This window comes from Rhipicephalus sanguineus, chromosome 10 (assembly GCF_013339695.2).
Source record: "Rhipicephalus sanguineus isolate Rsan-2018 chromosome 10, BIME_Rsan_1.4, whole genome shotgun sequence".
Classification (NCBI taxonomy): domain Eukaryota; kingdom Metazoa; phylum Arthropoda; class Arachnida; order Ixodida; family Ixodidae; genus Rhipicephalus; species Rhipicephalus sanguineus.
The window spans coordinates 144,203,074-144,229,336 of NC_051185.1; the positions used below are offsets into that span (position 1 = coordinate 144,203,074).

General features: G+C 47.8%; 1 protein-coding gene across 1 annotated transcript in view; it reads right to left on the bottom strand.

Moving 5' to 3' along the window:
- Positions 1 to 26,263, bottom strand: part of LOC119372539 (serine/threonine-protein kinase TBK1) — a 145,425-nt gene that overhangs the window by 43,539 nt on the left and 75,623 nt on the right. The window contains exon 16 of the mRNA XM_037643019.2: positions 5,585 to 5,624. Coding sequence (XP_037498947.1) covers positions 5,585 to 5,624 — 40 coding nt within the window. The remainder of the gene's footprint in view (positions 1 to 5,584; positions 5,625 to 26,263) is intronic.

Consider the following 26,263-nt stretch of genomic DNA (forward strand, 5'->3'; position numbering starts at 1 on the left):
GGTCTAACCGACAGAGCGAACAAGGATGACAGAGAGTGAAAGAGAGACTGCCGCAATGCGCAGTGTGTGTCCTGTCTCTTCCCTGTCTGCGTCTTCAAAGCACACCCTGTGATGAGTAAAGGAGGGGCATGAGGCACGTGCCGAACGTGGAAGCGCGGCGACGGTGCGCGAGAAGCAGAAAGTCACCCGATGGCACGCGCACCAGCCGCGTCGACGCAGAGGATTGGCCAGATAGGGGCTCGTGGCATGCGACCCGAGCCGTGATGGTGAATGATGAAGGATGATCGAGGCACTGTGCTGTGGGGCGCCGGATGAAGAAGATCAAGGAAGAGGCAAGCATCGCACCCGCGGCGAAAGCGGCTGGTACTCGGTTCTGGAGGTGGCGGCACGCAAGGCCCGGGGAGTGGCCGTCGACCTTGGAAGGCTCCAAGCGAGGCTGCCCGGACCCGTCGCCCCTCAATAGGGCAGTTCCGGGATCGCCAGCAGCCCTTCTCTTCTTGGCAGGACGGCTGCAGACCACAGCTCAGTCAAGGAGGCGCCCGTCACCTGTGGAGGCCTGAAGCAAGGGACCAAGGCCTAGTTAGGCCTAACCTCGACTGACCGAGGACGGAGAAGACTACTGGGGACAACACGCTACGAGAGCAAGCGGCAGGCTGGACGAAGGCAACCGACGATGAACTTGGAGGACTACTGAGGACGTCGGCGACGGTCTCGACGAGAGATTGACGCGACGGGCACATCGAGTTGTCGCGACGAACGTAAGAACATTCTAGTACCGCAAGATCCATAGTGGCCAGACTAAGTTGAAGAGATGTATGTAAGCCTAGCTAAAACGCGTTGTTCAGCTAGTTTCAGCTCTGGGTATGAACTGAGATTTCGTAAATGTAAACAGGTTTTTGTTTGAATCGTTCATTGCCACTAACGCTTTTTTATGTTGTCCTTTCGCTCGATATAAACTTGGTTTTTGCCGTCCTACTACGGTCTCACGTGCCCGTCTCACTCTCTCCCGATCCGATCAAGCACCCCCGGGATAATTGTGACACACCCACATCGTCGACTTGCCCCAAGGAGTTTTCCACCACGAAAGCCAGCGAGCCGCAGTGTTAGCGTCTGCAATGCCTCGTGCCTGCTCGCGCTTCTTGTGACAGCGCAATGAATGCCTCTCGCGCACAGGCACGAGAAAGTGGGTTGACCTGCAAGGCTTGGGAGAAGAAGACGTGTGTTGGTTGAAGGGCCACTTTGTGCATGGAACGCTCTAGCACACTCTTAAGGGCCCTTTATAGTCCAGCGCAGGGTTCGCGTCAGCCAGCGGCGGTGGAAGTTGGCGACGCCAGGTTCACCACGTTATGTTGATGCGAAAACACAGCATTCTATACTCCCACTCGGGACGCGTTGCCTTGACCCATGCGCATTTGCTCAACTTATCGCAAAATGAAAACACCTAAACAGCTGCACTTAGAATTCGCATTAAGCAGTATCGTAATCGTAGGTTAATTTTTTAATGTCTTGAAACTAGTACAGCTTCGTCCATTCAGGTGCATAAATTTAAATCGCCATCTCTTATATACAACATATTTCACAATTTTGTGGAACTGCATCCACTGAGGTGCATTCATTATAATGCAACTCATGCAGATGCATCCATTCAGGTGCAAGTATTGAAGTTCCCATTTTTGCCATACTGAATGTCTGACACACTGCCATTAAAAGAGACACTGGTTCATCTGCCTAGTCCGAGCTTAGTATCAAAACGTGCAGACATAAAAACACTGTTTTAGTCTGGAAGCCACATTTCGGTTTCATCTCCGGAAATATCATGTGCAGTGAAATAACGTGAAAGTAATTTGATGTTCTCGGCTTCCATACGAGCATTTCCAACTGTCATTCAAATGCTTTTTCTGCTTTTTGAAACAGGAAAGATTCGAAAGTGGTTTGTGAGATGCAACGTAGGAGAGCTCATTTTCAACTGTGCACTAGTGTGGATAACTGCCTCAACACAGACTGCCCGTCCAGATGTCCCACTGACCCACCCGATCTCAACAATAACACTGATGCCAGGGTTCTCTCTTGTTTTACAGCGAAAGCTGTTATGAGATCACAACAACAGTGCCGTACTTGTCCGCCGCCGCTGGTGCCATAACCGCTATCGCACGAAATAAGAAAAAATGAAATGAGAAAAATATATCCAGGATTGGATGAGATTTGAACCCGGGCCCTCTGCGTGGCAGTGGAATATTCTACCACAGAGCCACGGTGGTGCTTGCAACTCCTTCGCAAAAAGACCCTATGCAGGCATCACACCAGGCAAGGAATCACGTTAACATATGTAATATAGCGTGGCATAAGAGTAAAATAACAACCTGGCATCACATAATGCTAATTGTGCAATGAGTGTGTAATTTAAAGCTTCCCACCCCCTACAAGGTGCTCAGTCATAATTTTTGATCGCCACCAGCCACATGCAGCATCAACAAAGTGCACACAATGCCTTACAGATGTGTAGCAGGCACCTCGCTTATCTGCAGAAAAATGACTGATACAGTGATGCTACCGAGGACTTCTGATCTGGAGCAATTTTTGGAGCAGCAAAATTTCCGTTTTGGAGCACTTTGCAGCAGCAAAATTCTCATCTTGGAGCACTTTGGAGCAGATAATTTTGCATCTGGGAGCACTCTGGAGCAGCGAATTTTACATCCTGGAGTGCAATACATATTGCATTAACACTCAAGCACCTGAGTATTATTATGGGGCTCTTATGAAGGCTAGAAATATTTCGATTCATTGCAAATCTCATGGAAAAAATCAATTCAGGAGCATAGGCGTGCGCACAGGGGGAGCAGGGGGGGGGGGCGGCCACCCCCCCTAATCACCTAAGAGGGGGGGGGGGCGCAAAATCTGCCCCGTACATTGACCCTTGCGATAGCAATTATATGGACACTCTCGGCGGATTTTTGCCGTCGCCGTTGCCGTAATTTTCCGTATAAAGTCCAAATTAATAACATCACCACGCGCATTCTAGCCACGGGTAAAAGCTCGCGAGCGCTGGCGACGAACGCGGCTGAAGCGGAGATTAAACTAGCCGGCCGTCTGTATCCGTCGAACGGACAGCGCATGAGATAACATCTTCCCGCGTGCGGGCCTGCCATCGATTGCTCATCAAACAGAGAGGAAACGCCCGCCCGTCTTTCGTAAGGAGCATGAAGGGACGCCAGGGGAGCGGAAGGGGGGGGGGGACCGCATCGTTCGAAGGGCGCAGTCGCACGCGCGCTATCTCGAGGCATCAGGAGACTGCTCGTAAACTTGCTGTGCTCTGAACGCTTACTTCGCGTTTAGAGAACTCAGAGCAAGAAAACGATTCGGTTCCTGGAGGGGCCATATTCCCTTAAACCAGCGTTTTCTTGAGTTACGCGAGATCGCATCCAAAAGAGTTAGCTGCTAGTCTTACTTCGTTTCACAATACATTTTTTTGGTATCGCATTCATTGCTTCGCTCTTAAGCGAAACTGAGTTTTTTTAACCGTTAGCTATTGACCCCCGAAAGCGAGGGGCGGACATGTACATGGAGTAGCCGCTTCACTGTGGGCCGTCAGCGACGGGCCCGCTACTGACAGCTGCGCATTTGCGGCTGCTCCGACCAGGAGATATGATTTTACTAATAAGATGACATTTTTAAAAAAGCAAGCAAAAAAATCGAATTGGAACCCTAGCACATGAGCTCGAAAGGGCAGGGCCTTTAAGGGGTATTTATCGCAGAGTGACTACAAACTCGGACGTGCTGGCGGAAGGAATTACTTAAAAGCTGTTCTGGGTGAAGATCCATGGATAAAGAGTATATCTGAGGAAAAGTGTCAACGCGTTTCCACCATTCGCGTGCTCTTCCATAAACGCGAAGCAAGGAAAATTATATCTACTGCGAGCGATCCCAGATTTCATTCCGCGATGTCCGGAAACAGAAGTGACGGACATTTTAGCGGCACTCACGTAGTTATTACTGAACATTGCTTTCCTTACGTGCCGTGCGGCGCTTGAAACGAGTTATCAGCAGCGTTTCTGGGACAGACGACGTCCGCCGATGAATCGCCGTCGCACTTTCTCGCTACCGATAGGCCTAGACGTCACGAGCCTCTGTGGAGAGCGCGTTTTGCTGTCGAGCCGACTTGCAGAACAAAAGCTGCGTCGGCACCGTGCATGGCATCTTGGCTTACTCGGAACGCACGCGCGAGCGCTATTTATTCAGCGGAATAATTCTTGGTCCATGATTGCGACTTTATTGGCAGCCCCAAGATCGAGCTGCACATGTTCTGACGCGCCGGCGGTGCGATTGCCGAGACACCCCCAAACCCGAGGCTTTGGCACAGTTTGGAGCAAATTTCGTCGATATTATCAGGATGGCGCAGTAAATACAATTTGGCGCACTTTGGCGCAGTTGGCGCAGGAGTAGAATCACTGCTAATAGTAGTGGGTGCTTCCCTACTTCACAAAAATTATGATTTATGGCGCAGTGAATACCTCGTATGTGTACTTGTATTAGTCGTCCCAAGAGAGTTAAGAAAGGGCTCTAGAAAAGCCGCTCTTCCAGCTGTCGCTGTGACTGTGCTATGCATTCCGCGCAGGCCTGGCATTCTTTTTTGACAGCGGCGCTGTTCTAGGGCTGGGCCTGACAAAAGGTAAGTGTCCGTTGTGTCATGCTTCGGTTTCCAGATACCGTGATACTACCGAGGACTGCTGATATGGAACAATTTCTGGAGCAGGAAAATTTTCATTTTGGAGCACTCTGGAGCAGGTAATTTTGCTTCTGGGAGCACCCTGGAGCAGCTAATTTCACATACTGGAATACATTAGAGAAGCAAGTTGCATTTACATTCATGCTCCTGAATAATTATTATGGGGCACTTATGAAGAGCTGGATAAATATCTCAATTCATTGCAGATCTCATGGAGAAAATGTTCTCTGGAGCACACATTACTTCACTCGATTATGCGAAAATAAGGGCACCATGGGTGTTGTGTAATAACCTCTTCACCTATGTTTTCTTTTTCAACAAAGGCAAATAAAGAGGATACTTTTTATCAATAAAGTTGTATATTATGAAATAACACTAAACACAACTACGTGGGCATCAATGAGAAGGGCTCCTGCCACAAATGCACATAAAGGTGGTCACCTAATTCACTCACATAAAACCACCAAATTACACCCCACCACACACACATACTTTTGCTCCTCCATCACTGTACAACAAAACGGATCCTCATTTAATTTATCAGGACAGCCCCCTTCTTTCTTTCTTTTCCCTTCTCAAACAACCTTGCACTCCTCCTCCTCCAAATTTGAGGCTGGGGACAGTGAGCAAGCTGTACATAAACAGGCTGCTATAAAGGGTAACTGCTGCCCTGACAGACAAGACCACTTATCAAAACACTGGCTCCAGTGACATGCGATGCTCTACTATTTTCATTAGGACAGAGGAAGGGCAGTAAATCATCTGGAGTATTAATGCCTCTTGCAAATGGCAATCACCTGCACACTGAATGCACATGCAATGCAAAGTGAAAAAGTCTAAAGGTGACAAACTTGCACTTACTTTTCGAGGATGTGGAACTGCTTCTCATGGAATGACAGCTCTGAAAGCAACAAGAAGTCAGTAAGCAAAAGATAATGACTGGGAATTGTGAAAACCAGTTCACAGCGCAGCACATAGAAAATAATACAAATACTCAATGTGAGAGCAATGCTCACAGCAAAAAAGAGAGCGAGAGAAACCTGTGTAGCGATTGGTATAGTTCTAAATCCTGTGCTAAATGCAGATCCGGGTGATTCCACGTAAGATCGAACAAAAGATTGCTGGCCGACCTCTTAAATTTATTTCAAAATTTTATATATTATTGCCCGATGAGTGGAAAGAGATCCGCAATTTGTTTTGCTGCCAAAAATTTTTTCGAAGCACAGGAAATCAATAATGATGAAGAGGTGGAGTGGAGCGCTCATCCGCTCTGCTATTTTGGCCAACTTTTATTATGAATTGCACAAAATATATTAAAGTTAGGTAGCTGAAATTTCTTTAACTAAACATATGCATGCTTTTGCTTCTGCTCAGATATTTTTAGTTTTTATGTGTGGTGTAGATGTTTTTATAAAAAACCTCAAAATTGGCCCAGAAAACGTTATTTTCTTTACTTTGAAGGTCTTTATCTCAAAAAAGCCTCGTAGCAGAGTGACAAACATTCTGCATTACGTTCTTCGCATAGTTATCTACCAAACTGCCGAATCTTATATTTATGTAACTTTTCAGTAAAGAGATACGTTCGGGCTAAGTTCAAGAAAACACCGAACAATGGAAACTTCTGACGGCAAAAAAAAACAATATTTTATATTTCTTAAACTTTGCCCACTTATTCTCCTCCACATCAGCTTTCACAATCATTGAAAACATATTGCATAATTTCGTTGTACTAATAGTTACGGCCCCTCCCATGAGACCCTTAGGCAAGGATTGGCAATTCTGACTTCTTGCCCAGCAAGTGTATAAAATGCAGACAGGATTGAATTTCTTTTTATTAACCCTTTGAGGGTCGAATTTTTTCGCGAAATCCAGTCCAAAAATGTTAATTTTTTTATTGCTGAAATAAATTCTTCAGACGATTCTATTTAAGAAAAAAATTGTCTAAAATTTTTTTTCGTGACCGTAAAGTGACAAAAAAATCAGTTTTGTTGTTACATACATATGGTTTATTCGTAGTAAAATCAAGCAGAATCCTAAAAAAAGAAGCTTCACAGTTTTTTATGAATAAAAATTATGCATTGTATAAAACATAGCTCACAAACATACAAAAATAAGCGCACCAGAGTACGTTTCCGGTTAAAAACGCTAGTGCACTAACACTAAAAACTTTTCAGCGTGTGATAGTCTTTGAAGCATGGCCCCCCCGCGCGCGTTTCAGATGTCGCTCCTTGATCGTCATCGGAGTCGGAACTCGTCAAAAGATCCTCGCCTGACGAACTGAAATCCAATGAATCAGATTCTGATTCGGCACTTTGAATAGTCCGCATCGAAGAATCGCTGCTCGACTCACCGGCAGCAGCGCAACCGGCGCGCGCTTCCATAGCGTAAGCGAACTGCATCAGTGAGCGCACGGAAGAAAACTATGGTTGTGCGCCCGTCCGGAAAGCAGAACGAGTGAAAAAGCTACAGTAATACTTCGTCTTATCGCCAACAAGACGTAGTTAGTTTTTCCGAGACCCCAAAACAGGAAACTCAATCATGGCGGCGCCATTTGTGTCATTTAGCGCCGCACGGAAACAGATGTAATCGGGCACCGGGGTGCAATAAACGAGAGAGTAACAAGCGGTCACCCTTTGAGAGATTAGAAACCAAACAGCCATCAGCTTTGCGGGCGCAAGAAGCGAAAACCATCCGAAGGACGAAACCGAAACCAGCCGGACCGCGTGCGCGCGTTCTGATGCGAGTCTACAAGCCGTCGCGCCTCTTTGGAAAGAAAAAAAAAAAAGACGGAGAGACATTGGCGCATTAAAAAAATTACACGTATTCCCGAAGCGTGGCAGCACATTCCAAGCAAGAGAAATGGGAGAAGGCGCGCGTTTGAAACCAAACCGCGCCGCGGGCGCTCTCGGTTTCGCAAGCGATAGCCGGCGCGCGGCGCGCCATTTTGCGAAGCATAAAAAAAGCAACAATGGAGAGACATCGGCGCATGAAAAAAATTCCACGTATTCCCGAAGCGTGGCAGCACATGCCAAGCAAGAGAAATCATCGAAAAAGGCGCGCACTTCAAACCAGCTGCACCGCGAACGCGCTCGGATGGGCAAGCGATAGGCGGCACGCCGTTTTGGGAAGCGAAAAAAAAAATACAACGGAGAGACATCGGCGCATGAAAAAAATTCCCCGTATACCCAAAGTGTGGCAGCACAGGCCAAACAAGAGAAATGATCGAAAAAGGCGCGCGTTTAAAAAATAAAGGCTATGCCGTACATGTACGACGATAACCCTTTGGTACCAGGAAGCTTCTGCCGTACATGTACGGCGAAAACCCTGAAGGGGTTAAAAGGCCAGCAGTACCGAAAGAGGTGTCGGCGGCACTGAAAACGTTCATTTTGAAATTATTTGGTCACTGCAGCAGCCATGAGCGTAGGGCTACCAAGCAGGCGCGCGCACCCGAGATGCATGCTCGTAAGAGACGGCGCAGTGAGAGCTTGTTTTCATGTCCTCAGACCGATTGAGTTCGAAACAGCAACACCTCTCAGGTGACTTGAACGTGCGTGCACCGGTAGTCGCAGTGATCTGGTTAATGACATCGATTTCTTCTTCAGAGATCATAAGAATGTCATCGTTCAACTGCGCGTTCCGTGAAGATCTTTCATTGCAGTCGTAGCAAAAGCACGCGTTGCACAAGTAGTCCGTCTCACTGACAGTCACTGATCTTTCGGGTATTAAACGTTCCTTCAAAGCATTGATGTCTAGGTCAGTAACTCTGCGAAATTTTGGCTTCTTTGCAATAATTAAAGGAGTACTGACACAATTTTGAGACATCGCAAAAGGGACATTTTTTTGCTTCGTTGGTATGCAGTGTGAACGCTGTCCACACACCAGAGTCGGAGAACACATATAAAACATTTTAATTTGACTTCGAAGTTTTCGTCGCTGAGCATCTGCAAGCCAGCCCCACTACAAGGACATTATCCCGACGAGTCAAGACAGTTCCCCCGAGTTGGCGAGTTCCGCGCCCTGCATGCAGCCTAAATCGTAGAAATCACTGTCAGGGTCACTGGACGACAATTCACTCATCGTTGTTTATGTGCACCACGAGCAGATGATGAATTTTCTGCTAGAACATCGCGAGTTTCTGTATCCCCATGACGTCACACTGCTATGAAACATCACTGAAAAGCCACCCCCTCGATATCGAAACCAAAAGTGTCTTTTTAAGGTGGCGCTAAATAAAATATATACGATGCATTCCCGGGCACCACAATACTCGTTTTAGGTTTCTCGACACCAGTATTTTTATTTAGAGCAACAATCCAAATTTTTTTTTAAATTCGTGTCAGTACTCCTTTAAGCTTCTTGTGCTTCGAAAGGTAGTCTCCACAATACACCCATTCAGAGCTATACTTTCTCGCGATGAGACGCACAAAAGGAGTAGAGTAAGAGCAAAGCGCAAGAACAATCGGCGCCGAATCAAGTGTGAACAGCGGACCGAACGCACGGCCAGTTCAGGCCATCTGCTGCCGACACCTAATATAGGCAAGCGCATCTGGTTACCGATAGTTTTGCTTTTCTTTCCTTTGACATTCCATATTTTGCTTTGCCACTGGAGCGCCACGCTCATGCTTTCCACTGATCGCAACTGGCGCAGCGCAGTTTCTCTGGCAGCAGTGTGCAGCATGAAGCGAGCGCTCATAGGTCCCTTATAGAGTTTTCATCTTGCTTCCAGCTTGCCGTGTTATCAGCACCTAGCTGCGATGCGAACAGAGGGCGGATAGAATAGCGAAGCTCCAGTGCACGTGCGTTAAGTCACCCAAGAGGTGTTGCTGTTTCGAACTCAATCGGTCTGAGGACGCGAAAACGAGCTCTCACTGCACCGTCTCCTACAACAAGCATGCATCTCGGGCGCACGCGCGCCTGCTCGGTAGCCCCGCGCTCGTGGCCGCTGCAGTGACCAAATAATTTCAAAATTAATGTCTTCAGTGCCGCCGACACCTTTTTCGGTACTGCTGGCCTTTTAATAAAAAGAAATTCAATCCTGTCTGCATTTTATACACTTGCTGGGCAAGAAGTCAGAATTGCCAATCCTTGCGTAAGGGTCTCATGGGAGGGGCCGTAACTATTAGTGCAACAAAGTTATGCACAGGGGTGCAACAGCCGAAATAGGATTTGGAGCAATTTTTGGAGCAGCGAAATGTTGCTTTTGGAGCACAAAAATCCAAATTTGGAGCAGGTTACGAAAAAAAAACCTGAATTTTTTAGCACAATTCCCAAATTTGGAGCAGTATAACAAAGAAGGCCTACTTTTAGAAAAGAAAACAAAAATACATACAAACCATTAAACATCAGCTAACTCGTGTACAGTGCATGTGAACACTGCTATTTCAATAACAGCAGCGTATATTAGCATTTGCAGGGCCTGTCAAATAATTCGACAGGCACTGCAAATGCTAATGTGGACCTGCGAACCTGGCAACCTCGAAATTCGGTACGTTTTTTGTCTATTTTTTCTCAAGGCCGCAGAAACGCCGTACACAGCAGCTCTAAATGATTGCCAATAATTTTTTAGATGTCAGCGATCATACTACGACTCTTAATTACACGTCGCGTGCACGAATGAGTAATTAAGGAACAAAATGTGCTGTGTCCCTAACAGTTAGTACTAATAGCCCCTTCTAAATCTCAATACGCTTTACCGCAGGACACCAGTGTACTGCGGCAAAAGTGGCTTAAAAAGCGTTCTGCACGCAATAGAACAAGCATCGGGAAATTTGAGAACCACTGTCCTTTTTTATTGCGATAGCAATTATATGGACACTCTCGACCGGTTTTTGCCGTCATGTCCCGTATAAAGTCAAATTGGTAACACCCCCTGCACATAGTATATTATACCGCAGGTAAAAGCGCGAGTGCCGGTGACGAACGCGGCGCGCTGAAGCAGAGATCAAAACGAGCCAGCCCATCTCCGTCGCTCGGAGGGCACATGCGATAACACCACTCCCCTCGGGAGGCCTACCGTCGAAGCAGACAGGAAACGCCCCGCCCGTCTTGAACGAGCATAAGATACGAGGGGGGGGGGGGGAGTCGCTCGAGCAGCAACTTTAAGGGCGCGGTCGCGATCGCTGGCGCCCGCGCTATCTCGGCAGCCATCAGCGGGCGGCTCGTATATCCTGCTACGTGCTGCACTCTCAATGCGAAGACACTGTGCACGAAGAGCATCTTTCCCTGGAGCGACCGTATTCTCTTACACCAACGTTTTGTAGAGTTACGTGAGATCGAATACAAAAGAGTTTGCTGCCAGCCTCACTTCGTATAACATTACAATTTGTTGGTATCGCATATATTGCTTCGTCCTTGCGGTGAAACTCTTTTTTTCTTTTTTTCGCTGGGGGGTTAGGGCTAGGGTCTGCGCGTCTGTATTGGATGGTGATGATGCCCACACTGCAGATGACCAACGCGGCCTCCATTTCTCGCTAAAATTTGCAAAAATTTAGAAAATTTTTAAGCTGCTCAGGCATTTTGGCGCAATTCCAACAAATTTCACGGTTTTGGCTCAGCTTGGTGCAAAAATACGGAATTGTATCAAACTGGCACAATTCGCGCAGCTGTTGCATCACTGTATGCAATATGTTTTCAACGATTGTGAAAGCTGATGCGGAGGAGCATAAGTGGGCAAAGTTTAAGAAATATAAAAAATGTTTTTTTTTTTAATTGTTGTCAGAAGTTCCCATTGTTCGGTGTTTTCTTCAACTTAGCCCAATCGTATCTCTTTACTGAAAAGGTATATAAATATAAGATTTGGCAGTTTGGTAGATAAGTATGCGAAGAACGTAATGCGGAATTTTTGTCACTCTGCTACGAGACTTTTTTGAGATAAAGACCTTCAAAGTAAAGAAAATAACGCCTTCTGGGCCAACTGAGGTTTTTTATAAAAACATTACACCACACATAAAAACTAAAAATACCTGAGGAGAAGCAAAAACATGCATATATTTAGTTAAAGAAATTTCACCTACCTAACTTTAATATGTTTTGTGCAATTCATAACGAAAGTTGGCCAAAACAGAGTGGATGAGCGCTCCACTCCACCTCTTCGTCATTACTGATTTCCTGTGCTTCGAAAAAATTTTTGGCCAGCAAAACAAATTGCGGATCTCTTCTTTCCACTCATTAGGCAGTAATATACAAAATTTTGAAATAAGTTTAAGAGGTCGACCAGCCATCGTTTGTTCGATCTTATGTGGAATCACCCATCCACTACTGTGAAACTTGAGGAAGTGCGTAGCACAGGCACCCAGCGATTCCCGTTCTTAGAGTTCCCACTGCTCCGTTTACCAAACAGTCGATGACGCCAACGTTTGAGGTAAGCATGTAGGGTTTCCCCGGTACAAGTAGATTTGTTAAAATGGCTGATTGGGCGAGTTGGTGATTCATGATACTTAGAAGTACGAGCGCGTAACTTATACAGGGACTTGTCTTCCCAAGTCCCTGTATAAGTTACGCGCTCGTATTTTTAAGTACAAGTAGAATCTTGTTAGGGAGATCCGCGAACTCTGTGTGCGACATGTGCGCTACTTTTTGCTGTGCTTTATTGACTTTGTGCTTGTTACGGCAGTTGAGATATGTGTTGTATGCAGAGAGTTCCGTCAGGTTGTTTGGCCCTTCAGATGCAGCGACAAAGGCGCCGGAGAAGCGCCGGTGGGAGGAACAATCGTGCGTTTGGTGAGGCGGTGGTGCCTTCTCTTGTACGGCGCGGGTGTCAGCTGCATGTTTCCAAAGCATTTTTTGCGATATTAAGTTAATTATTGCAATTACTTCTTGGTTATTTCTGTTAATTATATTATTTTAGACCTAGTTATTTATTTTAACCTGGTTTTGAGCATTGCTATCCTTGTTTTAGGCCTGTATTGACAGCTTGATCTTGAATGTGATCATGCCACATGAGATCTATGGATGGACAACAAGCTAGGCCTCTAAGGTGCTATGCACTTAAAAATTATGTGGGCTTTGTTCCAAAGCACATGTCTCGCTGGTCCAGTGCAGTCATTACTGTGCCGCCCCCAGACACTCCTGCTTTGGGGTCGTTTCCACATTTAAAGAGCACAATAACTGAACATTGGGCTGTCGTCACATGCGGGAGTGTCACATGACCGTAGCAGAAAAATCGTGGGTGATGTCATACTCCTGCCATACAAGCTGAATGAAAGAAAACATCTTACGTGGCATTTCATGAGTATTACTATTTTGCCAGTGTCAGTGGTCGGCCAGTGTCACTGGAGGGGGCCAGTAACCTACACCAAGCTCTCTATTTTGCTCGCATCATTACTCTCAGAACCAGACTTGACAGTGACGTGCCACTCTATCAATGACACTATACGTGACATTTCTGCTCATGTCACGCGATTCTCCCGCATCTGACAGCAATCGTGTTGTATTTGCGCATGTGCCTAATTGTGCGCACAAGCCGAAGGAAACTGCTTCTACTGAAGGCAACAAAATGATCCCTTTATTTCATAGCATAGTAAAAGACTACTTTTGGTGTAATCCAGAAACAACAAGTTAAACTTACTAAAGGGACACTAAAGAGAAAAACTTGACCTTCGCCTTCAAGAGTAGAATGCGATGGTGTAATTGGGCCCCGTGCACATCGCCTTCAACTGTGCCGCAAGGAAAAGAATGTTTGCGCGCGTAACATTGGCTGTTTCAAACTATCCTAGAATGCCTACAGCAGGTATAGTTGCGAAGTGCCCCCTGCACCACAATTCTTCCTTTTGCAAATTGGCGAAGTACCCACTACGTGTCTTTAAAGGGGTACTGACGCAAAATTTCGCGGCCGAGATAGCCTGCGGGATCGATTCCAGTGAACATGCGTATATCATCTGCAAAATGCCAACAGCGAATATAGCTTGGAAGTTATTTTAAATGAATTTTGAAGTTTGCGTGAGCAATCAACATCCTCGCGCTACTGACACCCTCAAAGGGGACCCCCTACTTCCCTCACGTGACCATACTGCAACAAGTTATGATGACGCCATAGCTGTCATGTCTTTTTGCCGCGTTCGCTCCAGCAGTCTACTTCTCGGTGGCTGCTCGCGAACCGCGCGGAAGTGCATCACAGTTCTGTGCGCTGACGTATAGAGCGCTGCACCCGCTAGGTGGTGATAGTTGCACCCGGAGGCTTGTCGTTTTTAAAACCGAAATAGACACTGGTCAGTAATGAGGAGCCTCTAATTATCTGTCACGCGTTGCAGCAAACGATTTGCCGTGTTATGACTAACAGGCCCCCAGCAACACATTGCAGCAAAAAAAACGCGAGGCCAAAATTTTTGTGTCAGTACCTCTTTAAGGTACCACGCGCAGTTGCACACTTTGTAATGGGTGGGTAGCTTCAAACCACCCACTGATTGTGCAATTCACACGTATTGACACCTGGTGTGATTCTACAATTCCGCCACATAATATTACATGTGTTAAGGAGACGCCTCCCACTACATGACATTCTTATAGCGTTTTTTTTTATGAAGCATCTTCAAGCACTGGCGTGGCTCCCTGGTGCAGCACCTGCTTGCCACGCAGAAGACCTGGGCTTGATTCTCACTCGAGGCAAAGATTTTAACGCGAGAGCGTTAGAGAGCTCGTTTCGCAGAAATTCCGCCGTCGGCGTCGTTTGTGAGCGAAAAATCGTCTGTGACCAAAAAATCGAGAAAGATGCAAATAAAATAATAAAAATCTTTGGCCCCATTGAGGATCGAACCCGGGCCATTTGCATGACAAGCAGGTGTCCTACCACAAAGCCACGATGTTACTTGCAACTGCTTCGGAAAAAAACACTACATAAATACCATGTAGTGGAAGGAGTCTCCTTAATGCATTTTGTTCGGCAGGTGTCACGATGAAAATGAGCCCATTCGGCGATTTGTAGCGCATTGGCGATGCCATCAAACTAAGTTTGTTGCGCGACGCCATGCTTCGAAAAAAGCCGGGATAGTGCACCCATCGCCGCTAAAAACACACACGCACACACACACACACACACACACAAACTTGCAAACAGCTCCAAAAATGGACAACTATGTCCATCTAGCGGAAAATATATCAAGCAAACAGCAAACATTAGATAATGTTCTGCCATCTGTGAGGCATAGTGAGAAACATGTCTCGACCGTTCTAGCACAGAAAGTGGTTTAGATCGAAAACCTGTACCGTCACTATAGACACATCGTGCATGCGTGTGTCTGTGTGCGTGTAACAACACACATTAATAAGTATGCACTTAGTGGTTGAAGCGCGCACTAGGAACTGGATTTCGCTATCGCGTTCAACTCTTAAAGGGGCCCTGCAACACCTTTCTTAGTTATATTGGAATAGTCTCATTATTGACGTATGACTCTTCACGAGTCATATGCCGCAAAAATTTTGCGAATCCGTCAAGTCAAAGTGGTGTTACCAAATTATAGAGATCACGTTCCGCAGCTTTCTCTCTCAACTCAACGCCGCGAGCGCGCGGAAAGCTAGGCAGCTTGTCGACGGAGGGAGCGCAGAGGAGCGAGGCTCCGCCCAAGAGCGCCGGCGGAGTTTTTTTCTTCATTTTTTTCTCTCTGACGTCTGGGCGCAACCACGTGGTCTGTGCCGCCCCTTCCGGTCGGCTTGCGTCGTTCTCGTCGAGCGGCATGTGGAGCGGAGTCGATCGCACTGTGTATCGCACGTGCTTGAAAACTGCGCGTCGGTTTGGTAATGTTGGGTGTGCACCTCGAACGCCGTAGTGTTTTCATCGCTCTGCCAACCATGGAAGAAAACCTGCGCGCTCGTTTGGAACGAATGACAGCTGATATCGGTTTCGGCCCATACTCCGATACACCGCCTCGTAAGACGGCACTGGCAGACGACCCCGAAGCGCCGCCATTACCGGACGCCAGCATTGTTATCGGAGACACGCTGCGCCCGTGCCTTGGTCGGTCGTGAGAACGTGCCGACGATGCAGTTCTCAGCTGACGAGGCAACACTCGAACGGCTGCCACTCTCAACGGCAACCGGCGATGGTCAAAAGCACAGAAATATTCACGTTTTCGGCACTGCGCATGGCGAAGAAAACGGAACCACGCAACTACGAGCAGACGAGCTGTCGGTGAGACCGGAAGTGCTAATATTAATGTTTGTTCGGTGTTTTTAACGCGATAACATAATATAAACATACATATTATCTACTTATTGAACTCAAAATTAACAACGAAAGTAATAATGAGGGTGTTATCGTGATTATAACATCAGCCAATGGTGGAACTGCCGACAATCGCGTCATATTTTGCGGACTAATCAGTGATGCTACCGAGGACTTCTGATTTGGAGCAATTTTTGGAGCAGCAAAATTTCCATTTTGGAGCACTTTGGAGCAGCAAAAATTTTCATCTTGGAGCAGATAACTTCGCATCTGGGAGCACTGTGTAGCAGCAAATTTTACATCCTGGAGTGCACTACAGAAGCATATTGCATTAACATTCAAGCACCTGAATATTATTATGGGGCTCTTATGAAGGCTAGAAATATTTCGATTCAAATCGAAAAAATCATCTCAGGAGAACTCCATACTTCACTCGCTAATGAAAAAATAAGGGCTCTTGCAGTTGAGTGTTCTGGATTAACCTCTTCGGCGATTATTTTCGACACTAGCAAATAAACAGAATACCGGATCAATAAAATTGCATTTCATGAAATAATCTAAATAGATCCATGTGGTTATCAGCAGACGTGGTAGACAAACGCCGTTATGTACAGCAGTGCCTCAATGCCAAAGAGTCACAGTGTCGCTGATGCATTCCCCTAAGAAAATTCCAAGGCGAAAGCCACGTTCTTTTTCTTCTCGATCGACGAGCTGATCCTCCCCCTCCCTCTCTGCAACCTTTCTGCACCTCACCTGGTTTTGCGCTAGCTCCATGATCGGCGCACCGATCACGGAAGCAGTGTAAAGCGACGATATCATGTGATGACGTCATCACGAGGCATCACGATATATGACGCCATGATGACGTCACAAGTTTTGACAATCTATGACGTGATGATGACGCCATCACATTACGATTATTTTTTCCATCAATCGATTGACGCTGCCGACGGTCAATTTTCGTGTTTGATAAAGCATCTAAGGCTTTCGCATTGATATTGCGTATTGAACGTTAACAGCCTGGCCGTTAACAACCTGGCCTTACATACGAAACTGTCCTCCACCGTGTCACCTCTGTGCCATGCGCAAAACAGCTTCGCTTATCATCTATTTCACAGAGTGAAATGGCTCCTCATATTTTTTTTTAGTTTTTGTCGGGATAGCAATTATATGGACACTCTCGGCGGATTTTTGCCGTCGCCGTAATCTTCCGTATAAAGTCCAAACTAATAACATCAACACGCGCTTTCTAGCCGCGGGTAAAATATCGCGAGCGCTGGCGACGAACGCGGCTGAAGAGGAGAATAAACTGGCCAGCCGTCTGTCTCCGTCGCACGGAGAGCGCATGAGATATTTTCCCGCGTGCGGGCCTGCCGTCGCTTGCTCATCAAACAACAGAGGAAACGCCCCGCCCGTCTTTCGTAAGGAGCATGAAGGGACGCCAGGGAAGCGGAGGGGGAGGGGACCGCATCGTTCGAAGGGCGCAGTCGCTTGCGCGCACGCTATCTCGTGGCATCAGGAGACGGCTCGTAAACTTGCTGTGCTCTCAACGTTTACTTCGCGTTTAGATAACACGAGCACGAAAACGCTTCAGTTCCTGTAGCGGCCATATTTCTTTAAACCAGCGTTTTGTGAGATCTGATTCAAAAGAGTTAGCTGCTAGCCTTGCTCCGTTTAACAATACAATTTGTTGGTATCGCATTCATTGCTTCGCCCTTAAGCGAAACTGTGAGCGTTTTTAATCGTCAGCTATTGACCCTCGAAAGCGAGGGGCGGACGTGTAACATGGCGTAGCCGCTTCACTGTGGGCAGGGGTGGAAGCGGGCTTGAGTGTTTTGGAGCAGCTCAGGGAGCAGGAATAATACTGTTTTGGAGCAGCTTTGGAGCACCAAAATGTGTGTTTTGGAGCAATGCAAGTTAGTTTTGGAGCAGAATGGTAAGGTAAAACATCATTGTTGTTTAATTCTTTTTATTTCTGGTAAACACAAGAAATTCTAACGATTTTCGAAAACATTCAATACTGATGCACCAACCACGCTTAAACAAATTATATATATACATACACACGCGTACGTCTTATCATTAAAACATCACAGCTGTGATAGACCAATGACTCAGGAAAACGAGATAAGCGATGTTTTCAATAGCTACACTTGACCAGACTGACAAACGAAAAACGTTCATGGTAATGAACGTTTTTCGGCAGCGGCGTTTCTGCGCCGCGTTTGTCGTGTTGCTACATCCTCGTCAAAAGCCTACGCCAGCTGCAAAAAGTTCCTTCGAAATGCGCGGAGGTCAGCGCCGTCTGGAGGCATTGGAAGAAACCAAACAAACACGCGTGTGCACCTTAAACTCAGCTTGTCGGACGAGCGGGCGATGTGCCGCGCGAGGCGTTGTCTTTTCTACTTCAAGTAGGAAGACACGGCGGCGCAATTTTCAGATAGCGTTCGTGAAAATGACGCGCGCGACCCTCCGACCACGCGCGAGTCGCGCATGAAATCGCGCCATTCGGGACGCAACAGCGCGATTTCGCGAAGGCGTTCGTCAAAAAAAGCGCGTAAATCGCGCCAAAAATTGCGCCAAGCGCTTCCACCTTTTCCCTTCAAGTTCCCATCCAAGATTTCCTAGATGTCGCAAGCGCACAATTTGTATACAGTGGTTCTGTTTTCGTACTACCCAGGGTGTCTACCGAGTTGACATTTCTAAATTCCCTGAGTTTTCCAGGTTTTCCCTGAGTGTTTTTGCTAAATTCCCTGAGTGAAACAGAACTTTGTTTTATGTCAAGATTGATAGAGACCATGTCGCTCGGTGATGTCACTCTCTAATACGCACGTTAGAAAATGAAAACGACTTAATCCCATTTGAATAATACACAGAACAGATAAACCTCAATATATCGAAGTTGGTAAAATTGGCAACTCACTTCGTTATATCGAAACTTCGTTAAACTGAAATTCGACCTTCCATGCAAGGCATAGTTACCGAAGGATTAATCTTAAAGGGGTACTGACACAAAATTTCGCGGCCGAGACAGCCTGCTAGATCGATTTCCATGTACGTGCGTGTACCATCTGCGAAATATCGACAGCGAATAAAGCTTGGAAGGTATTTTATATGAATATTGAAGTTCGCGTGCGCGATCCAGCATTATAGGGCGCACCTATTGCATTGACACCCTCGGAGGTGACCCGAGGTGACCCCCCTACTTCCCCTACGTAACCGTTGTAGCCGGTACAACAAGTTGTGATGACGTCGTAGCCGCCATTTTTGTTTTGACGCGCTCGCCGCTGCGCTGTTGGTGTCTCACGGAAATCATCGCCAACAGAAGACGATGAGGAGGACGACGACAACGAGGACGATGATGGCGACGACATCGCGCAGCACGTGCGGCAAGCGCGCGAATTCGAGGAGACGACGCGAACAGCGCGGAAGTGCGTCACACTTCTGTGTGCTGACGTGATCGAGCGCTGCAGCCGCTAGGTGGTGATAGTTGCACCCGGAGGCTTGTCGTTTTTGAAACCGAAACTGACACTGGTCGGTAATGAGGAGCCTGTAATTAATTATCTGTCGCGCGCTGCAGCAAACGATGTGCCGTGTTATGACTAACAGGCCCCCAGCAACACATTGCAGCAAAAAAACGCGAGGCCAAAATTTTTGTGTCAGTACCCCTTTAAAGGGGCCCTGCAACACCTTTCTTAGTTATATTGGAATAGTCTCATTATTGACGTATGACTCTTCACGAGTCATATGCCGCAAAAATTTTTTGAATCCGTCAAGTCTAAGTGGTGTTACCAAATTATAGAGATCACGTTCCGCAGCTTTCTCCTTCAACTCAACGCCGCGAGCGCGCGGAAAGCTAGGCAGCGAGTCGAGGGAGGGAACGCAGAGGAGCGAGGCTCCGCCCAAGAGCGCCGGCGGAGTTTTTTTTCTTCATTTTTTTCTCTCTGACGTCTGGGCGCAACCACGTGGTCTGTGCCACCACTTCCGGTCGGCTTGCGTCGTTCTCGTCGAGCGGAGCCGATCGCACTGTGTATCGCGCGTGCTTGAAAACTGCGCGTCGGTTTGGTAATGTTGGGTGTGCACCTCGAACTCCGTAGTGTTTTCATCGCTCTGCCAACCATGGAAGCAAACCTGCGCGCTCGTTTGGAACGAATGGCAGCTGAGATCGGTTTCGGCCCATACTCTGATACACCGCCTCGTAAGACGGCACTGGCAGGCGACCCCGAAGTGCCGCCATTACCGGACGCCAGCATTGTTATCGGAGACACGCTGCGCCCGTGCCTCGGTCGGTCGTGAGAACGTGCCGACGATGCAGTTCTCAGCTGACGAGGCAACACTCGAACGGCTGCCACTCTCACGGCAACCGGCGATGGTCAAAAGCACAGAAATATTCACGTTTTCGGCACTGCGCATGGCGAAGAAAACGGAACCACGCAACTACGAGCAGACGAGCTGTCGGTGAGGCCGGAAGTGCTAATATTAATGTTTGTTCGGTGTTTTTAACGCGATAACAGAATATAAACATACATATTATGTACTTATTGAACTCAAAATTAACAACGAAAGTAATAATGAGGGTGTTATCGTGATTATAACATCAGCCAATGGTGGAACTGCCGACAATCGCGTCATATTTTGCGGACTAATACATCATTTGTCGAGAGAAGAGGGAGCGATTTTCAGCTGGCTTTGAGAATTTATTGTAAATTTCAGGCCGTGCGCATCGCTATAATATTTGGCTCACGTGTTCTCGGGAGCCTCGACTACCGATCGGCAGCGCTTTTTGAGCATGCTCGAAAGGTGTTGCAGGGCCCCTTTAACCCTTTGCGGTCCGTTGTCGGGCAGCGCCCGACAACGCAACACGGCCGTAGCGGTCCGCTGTCGGGCCCCGCCCGACAAGGGTGTTCGTGGTTTAAATTTTGCTGTTTTCTCACCGCGAGTCGCGCGCATTTTTTGTATACATGAAGGGCCATCTCTTGAGGAATAAGTGAGCTTTGTTTGTTGAGGTTTTACTTTTTTGACACTAGGGTGCAGCACTATGATCAGCACGGGGCCTAGAGCGTACCCACTCGCGCGCGCGGTTCGCTGAGAAGCATGGCCACGTTTTCACCGCGTGCGTTTTACGGCGGTGCTTTTAGCGAAAGCGAGGATGACTTTAGTGAGGAAGAGAATTACGTGCCTCCACCAGACAGTGATGACAGTGATTCGACAGAAGTGAGTGACGAAGACGACGACGGCGGCGGTGGAAACCTGCAGTAATAACCCTGGCCTGCACACAGGGGAATGCTTTGAGCGGTATCATACGTTGCCCAAATATCACTAAAAGAGTTGCCTGCAGAATGCAGGAGCAAAAATAAATATCCTGTGCGTTTCTCTTCCACAGCTTGTGTTTTTATTCGCGGCGCCAGAAACTGGCGAAATAGTTTCGGACCGCTAGAGCCGGAAAGTGGGTAAAGGTTTTGGACCGCAAAGGGTTAAACTGAAAATGCCACAAGAATGCTGGACTAATATGGCAACATGAAAAAACTTTTTTTTAATTCTTGCGTGAAAAAAAATCAATTTTGTTGAGCCTGAGATGCAGCAATCACAGTTAGATGCCTTGCCAGAGTGTCTCATGTAAAGACGAAAGAAATGCAGGTTTAATGCACTGTGGAATTGCGCTTGTTCTGTTGCTGCGGGTTGTTGTCATATCCTCGCGCGTTGCCCACAGCAATGCAACACCTTTGCTAGCGTGTTGCCCAACCGAACCATCTGCTCTCCACGAACGCACAACATCGAAAACCATACCACGTTAAAAAAATAGTCAGTTTCACCGCGAGAGCAAAACAGTAAATCCAATAGCAACAAAGAGGAATTTTATATGAATATATGCTAGCAGCTCGCTCCTTCAGGAAACGCAGCCGCTGCACTAAGAAGTGCCGTATCTATGGCTCAGGGGCAGGTACATAATGGGGAGGGGGGGGGTATAAAGGCTGAAGCCACCGCTCAGCAGTGCATTTTGGTGGGTCACGTATATTTACAACAGCCCAGAGGAGATTATGGCGGTGCCTAAGAAGTCTTCGTTGTAAATGTGCATAGGGAAGCAGGAAAGCGTAGAGCGATGAGAGAGGTAGAGAGCAGGGACAAGATCCTCTTTACCCCTTTTGGGCAGTGGCAGGCAAAGCAACCTGACAAAGGGGGCAAACTCAACAGGCAGCCTGACAAAGGAAGTGGACGACAGGCACTGAAGGGAGGGGGCGGGGGCGATCGCCGCTACACCCCCCCCCCCCCCCATGGGATCTGCCACTCCTATTGCTTCAACGGAAGTTTTGCAATTAGAGCACGACACCTACAAAGGTATGAGCCGTCTGCTGATCCCCACTAAAGATGCCGCGGCGCACGCGACCACACCCGCTGGTACAAAGTACGCACTTCCTGTCGGAGACACGCAGCCCCCTCCCCCCACCTTCCCAACGCACCGGCTCCTATCTCCATGTGCCCATCGCGCGAATGAGACGGTCGGCTCGTTTCATCTCTGCTTAAGCCCCGTTCGTGGGAAGCGCTCGCGCACTTTCAGTCGCACATGGAGCATACGATGCGCGGGGTTATGTAATCGCGATTTGGACTTGATAAGGAAGATCATGGCGAAGGCAAAAAATTCGCGTCGGAGCGTCTATATAATTGCTATCGCAAAAAAAAACCAATATAGTTGCGGGCTAAGATCGCATGAAAGCACAACAGCAGCCTGAATTACGGCACATCCAATTATGGCGGAAACGTTACTGTTTTCCGACATCGCGCGCCGAATCGAGCATGTGGGACCCGTGCCGGTGTCGCGAATTTCGGTTGCCGCTATGCCATGGCTCTGAAAAATTTTTTGTAATTCGGCTTTGTAGCAAACATCCACGTGGTGTGGCTGGTAATTGCGAGTTGCAGCCCCAAAATATCGGTCGACTGCCTAAAACTTGTTTCAGCATGTGCCCTCATCGGGGAAAAAAAAAAAAAAAAGCTTTCACTTGCTGTGAGTTACGCTAGCTCTTGCCTGGAAATTTATTCTATTCTTCACGGAGTCCTAAATAGCATCTTTGAAGCTCGGGATCCGAGCGAGTGAGCTCTCCGATAACAGCGAACAAGCGTCGTCTTTTCGAAGACATCCGCTTCCTGCACGATCGCGAACGCCTGCAAGATAACTCAAGCTCGTTACATCTACTGCTACCGCTTCTACAACTAATCATGCTTGTTACTTGACACGCGGCGATAACAAAAGCACCATATCGGGCGCTAACGCACAGCAAGCGCGAGAAAGATTACAGAACTACACCGCGTACTCACAGAACACCCTGACAACATTGCGCGATACGATGTGTCGTGGTTCACGGTTCCCGCATGCCACGCATTAGCCGGATTTTCTCCCACTTCACCGCTCCGAAGGCGATGACAGCATCGAGGTGCGCCACTTCCCCGCAGCCGCAGCGGCCGTTTGATTTGAACAATGCGTTCACAAAATATCGAGCAAGCGCTAGCGCGACTTTATGATTTTCCCTGATGGGAGCACAATTTCCCTGAGTTTTCCCTGAGAATTTCCAGACTACCCAAAATCCCTGAGAATTCCCGGTTTTCCCGGTCGGTAGACACCCTGATACCTTACATTCGTCTTTTCAGTAATAAACGTTCCAGGTGTCTATCTTGTTCTGTTTCGTATATTTCTACACTCGCCACCTCATGTAACAAACCACACACAGCAACGGCGGTGAGCGGCGTGTCACGTGCTGCGGATGGTACTAGCTACAGCGTACTCGACCACGAGCCGAGCGCAGGTTCTGACGAGCCAAAATCGAACAATGCGACCGATCGCACTAGCGAGACTAAGCTCGTCGCTGCACGAGCGCGTTTACATGCTGCATTTATAACGTCTAAGGGCTTGTGTGCAATGCAACAAATTCTGCACATGGAGAGGCACGCTCTCGCTAAAAAAAAGTTTCGGAAATGGTCCAACCGACTTACATAAACCGAAGCCCTGTGAGTGATTTCGCAGTTGGTAGTGGCTTGGTTGACCGCAAACGGATAAAACAAATTTTTCGTTCTCATGCAGACTTGTGACACAAAATTCATATTACACACTCAGCTATACAGCGGTTTCCTTAAAGGGACCGACAACTGATTTTTCCCGACCCAGCTTTTTACGGCGCGACAGGAACCTTACCCTTCGTAGCGTTTGTAGCTGCAGTGGTTTATCCTAAAAGCACGCAGTTATTTTATAAGCAGTATTTTTCGATCTGAAAGGCTCCAAACACCCATGAAGGCTTGCTCCAGCAACGCTGAGAATTGATAGCAATGCCGCTAGCCCTTGTGAAAGCCGTCGTTGTTCTGCTTTCGCAGGAGTTACTGTAGCTATGCTTAACCACATTTATTTTGAGCTTTCCAGCCATTTTTGAAAATAGCAAGCTGTTACAATGAGATGATGTGGCTTTATACACCTTCTCGGTATTTGTACAGCGTTGTGCGCGCCTGCGACCAAGGTTGCCTGCGCCTGTGTCATGGATGGCTTTTCGCGGCATGGGATCATTACGCCAAGCGAAGGCAGCGCCACTTTCTTGCATACAACTAACGCAGGCCTATATGTACATTTTTATGGAGTAATATCTTTTAATATAAAGAAATGAACAATATTTCAGTACTAACAGAAAAGTAATCGAACGCATACACCAATCAATGGTCACGTGACCGGCCTCATCGGACCATGTATGATTTTGCCGCCAGAGGCGCCAAAGGTCATTTTTCGCGACTTTCAATGAAGAAATAAAAATATAAATCCGCCTCTCACGTGATAAACAGGGTTGGTTTGAGTCAATGCGACGGACAATCTTTCCATCAGTGCAGTCATCTCATTTCATGTTCTGGGCAGTTGTCGGTCCCTTTAACGCAAAGTTTCTAAATAATGGTGACGCGTTTACATCCGCGGCAGCTGCTCGCACTATCTTCATGGCTTCACATCAAATTAAACATTCGCAGTAAATAGAACCTTTTCGACATTATGAAGCGTCAACGCACTTAATTTTATTCATGGTCGCAATCCCACGCCACGATGACAGCAACCGCCTCGTGCGCGCAGCGCGCCAGAAAACTCCGTTGCCGCCGGCACCACAATAAAAATATGGCCGCACAACTCACTTTCTTGTGGCTCGCTAGGTTTTTTGCGCTTTCGACAAGGTCACGAGAGCTCGCCAAGTGATGTGATGATGATATAAGCTCGCTTAGGCGCGCCATGACACGGATGACAGCGGCACATGAAGGCAACAAACGTAGCCTCGGTGATCGGTTCCGGCAGCTCACCGGAGCCCATCGCGGAGGCCGTAAACCAAAGACGGCGTTGGGAGCAGTTTCGGCGCAATAATGCGTTTTGGAGCAGGATGGCGCAGCAGAAGCGGATTGGCGCAACGTGGCGCAAATGGCGCAGCACTTCCACCCCTGACTGTGGGCCGTCAGCGACGGGCCTGCTACTGACAGCTGCGCATTTGCAGCTGCTCCGACCGTGAGATATGCTTTTATTAATGAGATGACATTTTTAAAAAACAAGAAAAATTCGAATTGGAACCCTACACTCTAAGCCGAAACTGGGCAAAATTGGACTAACGGCAGTCGTTAAACCAAAGGATCAACGGTTCGTCCAACAGGGTCTAAATGCGAGACAGTGCGTGTCGTGCGCAAACGCCCGGCAAGAAGGGGACCAACGGGGGGTGTAACTGCGCGCCGATCGCCCGCTGCCGCGCTGCACTTCTCGGCCCTGTCGGCTAGCACGATTACGAGTTACATGGCTTACACGCCAGAGCGAAAGCGAAGCACTATTACAACGAATAGAAGCAGTTATGAGAGTCAAGTTCAACTCGCGCCGGCGCACACAGCGAGCGAGCGCGCTCACCCACGTTTCTTCCCTGTCGAGCTGCCGGACCGAAACAAGTGCAAGCCTTCGAGTCCGGACACCGCGGATCTCTAGCTTCAATTAATGTGCCGGATTAGGAAGAACTGCGAAGAACACTGCCAGCGCTAACAAAAGTAAGCGGTTCGTCAGCGGCTGTATTCCCGCAGAGTCACCGGCTACAACTACGAAGCGATATGAAGTAGGCTTCGCTACGTCGTCGGCACCAAGCCGACCGGCGGCCGGTGCGAGTTCGTTGCCGGTGCAGGTAAAAGAAACGTTGCGTAGAATTTGTTTCACAGAGAATAATGTCGTCTGGAATAAAGTACAGTTCAATCTGTGTCTTTCTCTTCATGCGACAACTGTTGTCAAACATCTAGCGTGAAGGCGAGCGCCGATACGAATCAACGTGCGGCCGGCGGTGTACAGCGAGCGACTTACGAGCACGGTGAAAGAACCGTGCCTGCGCGCCGTCTCGTCGTTGTAGGTA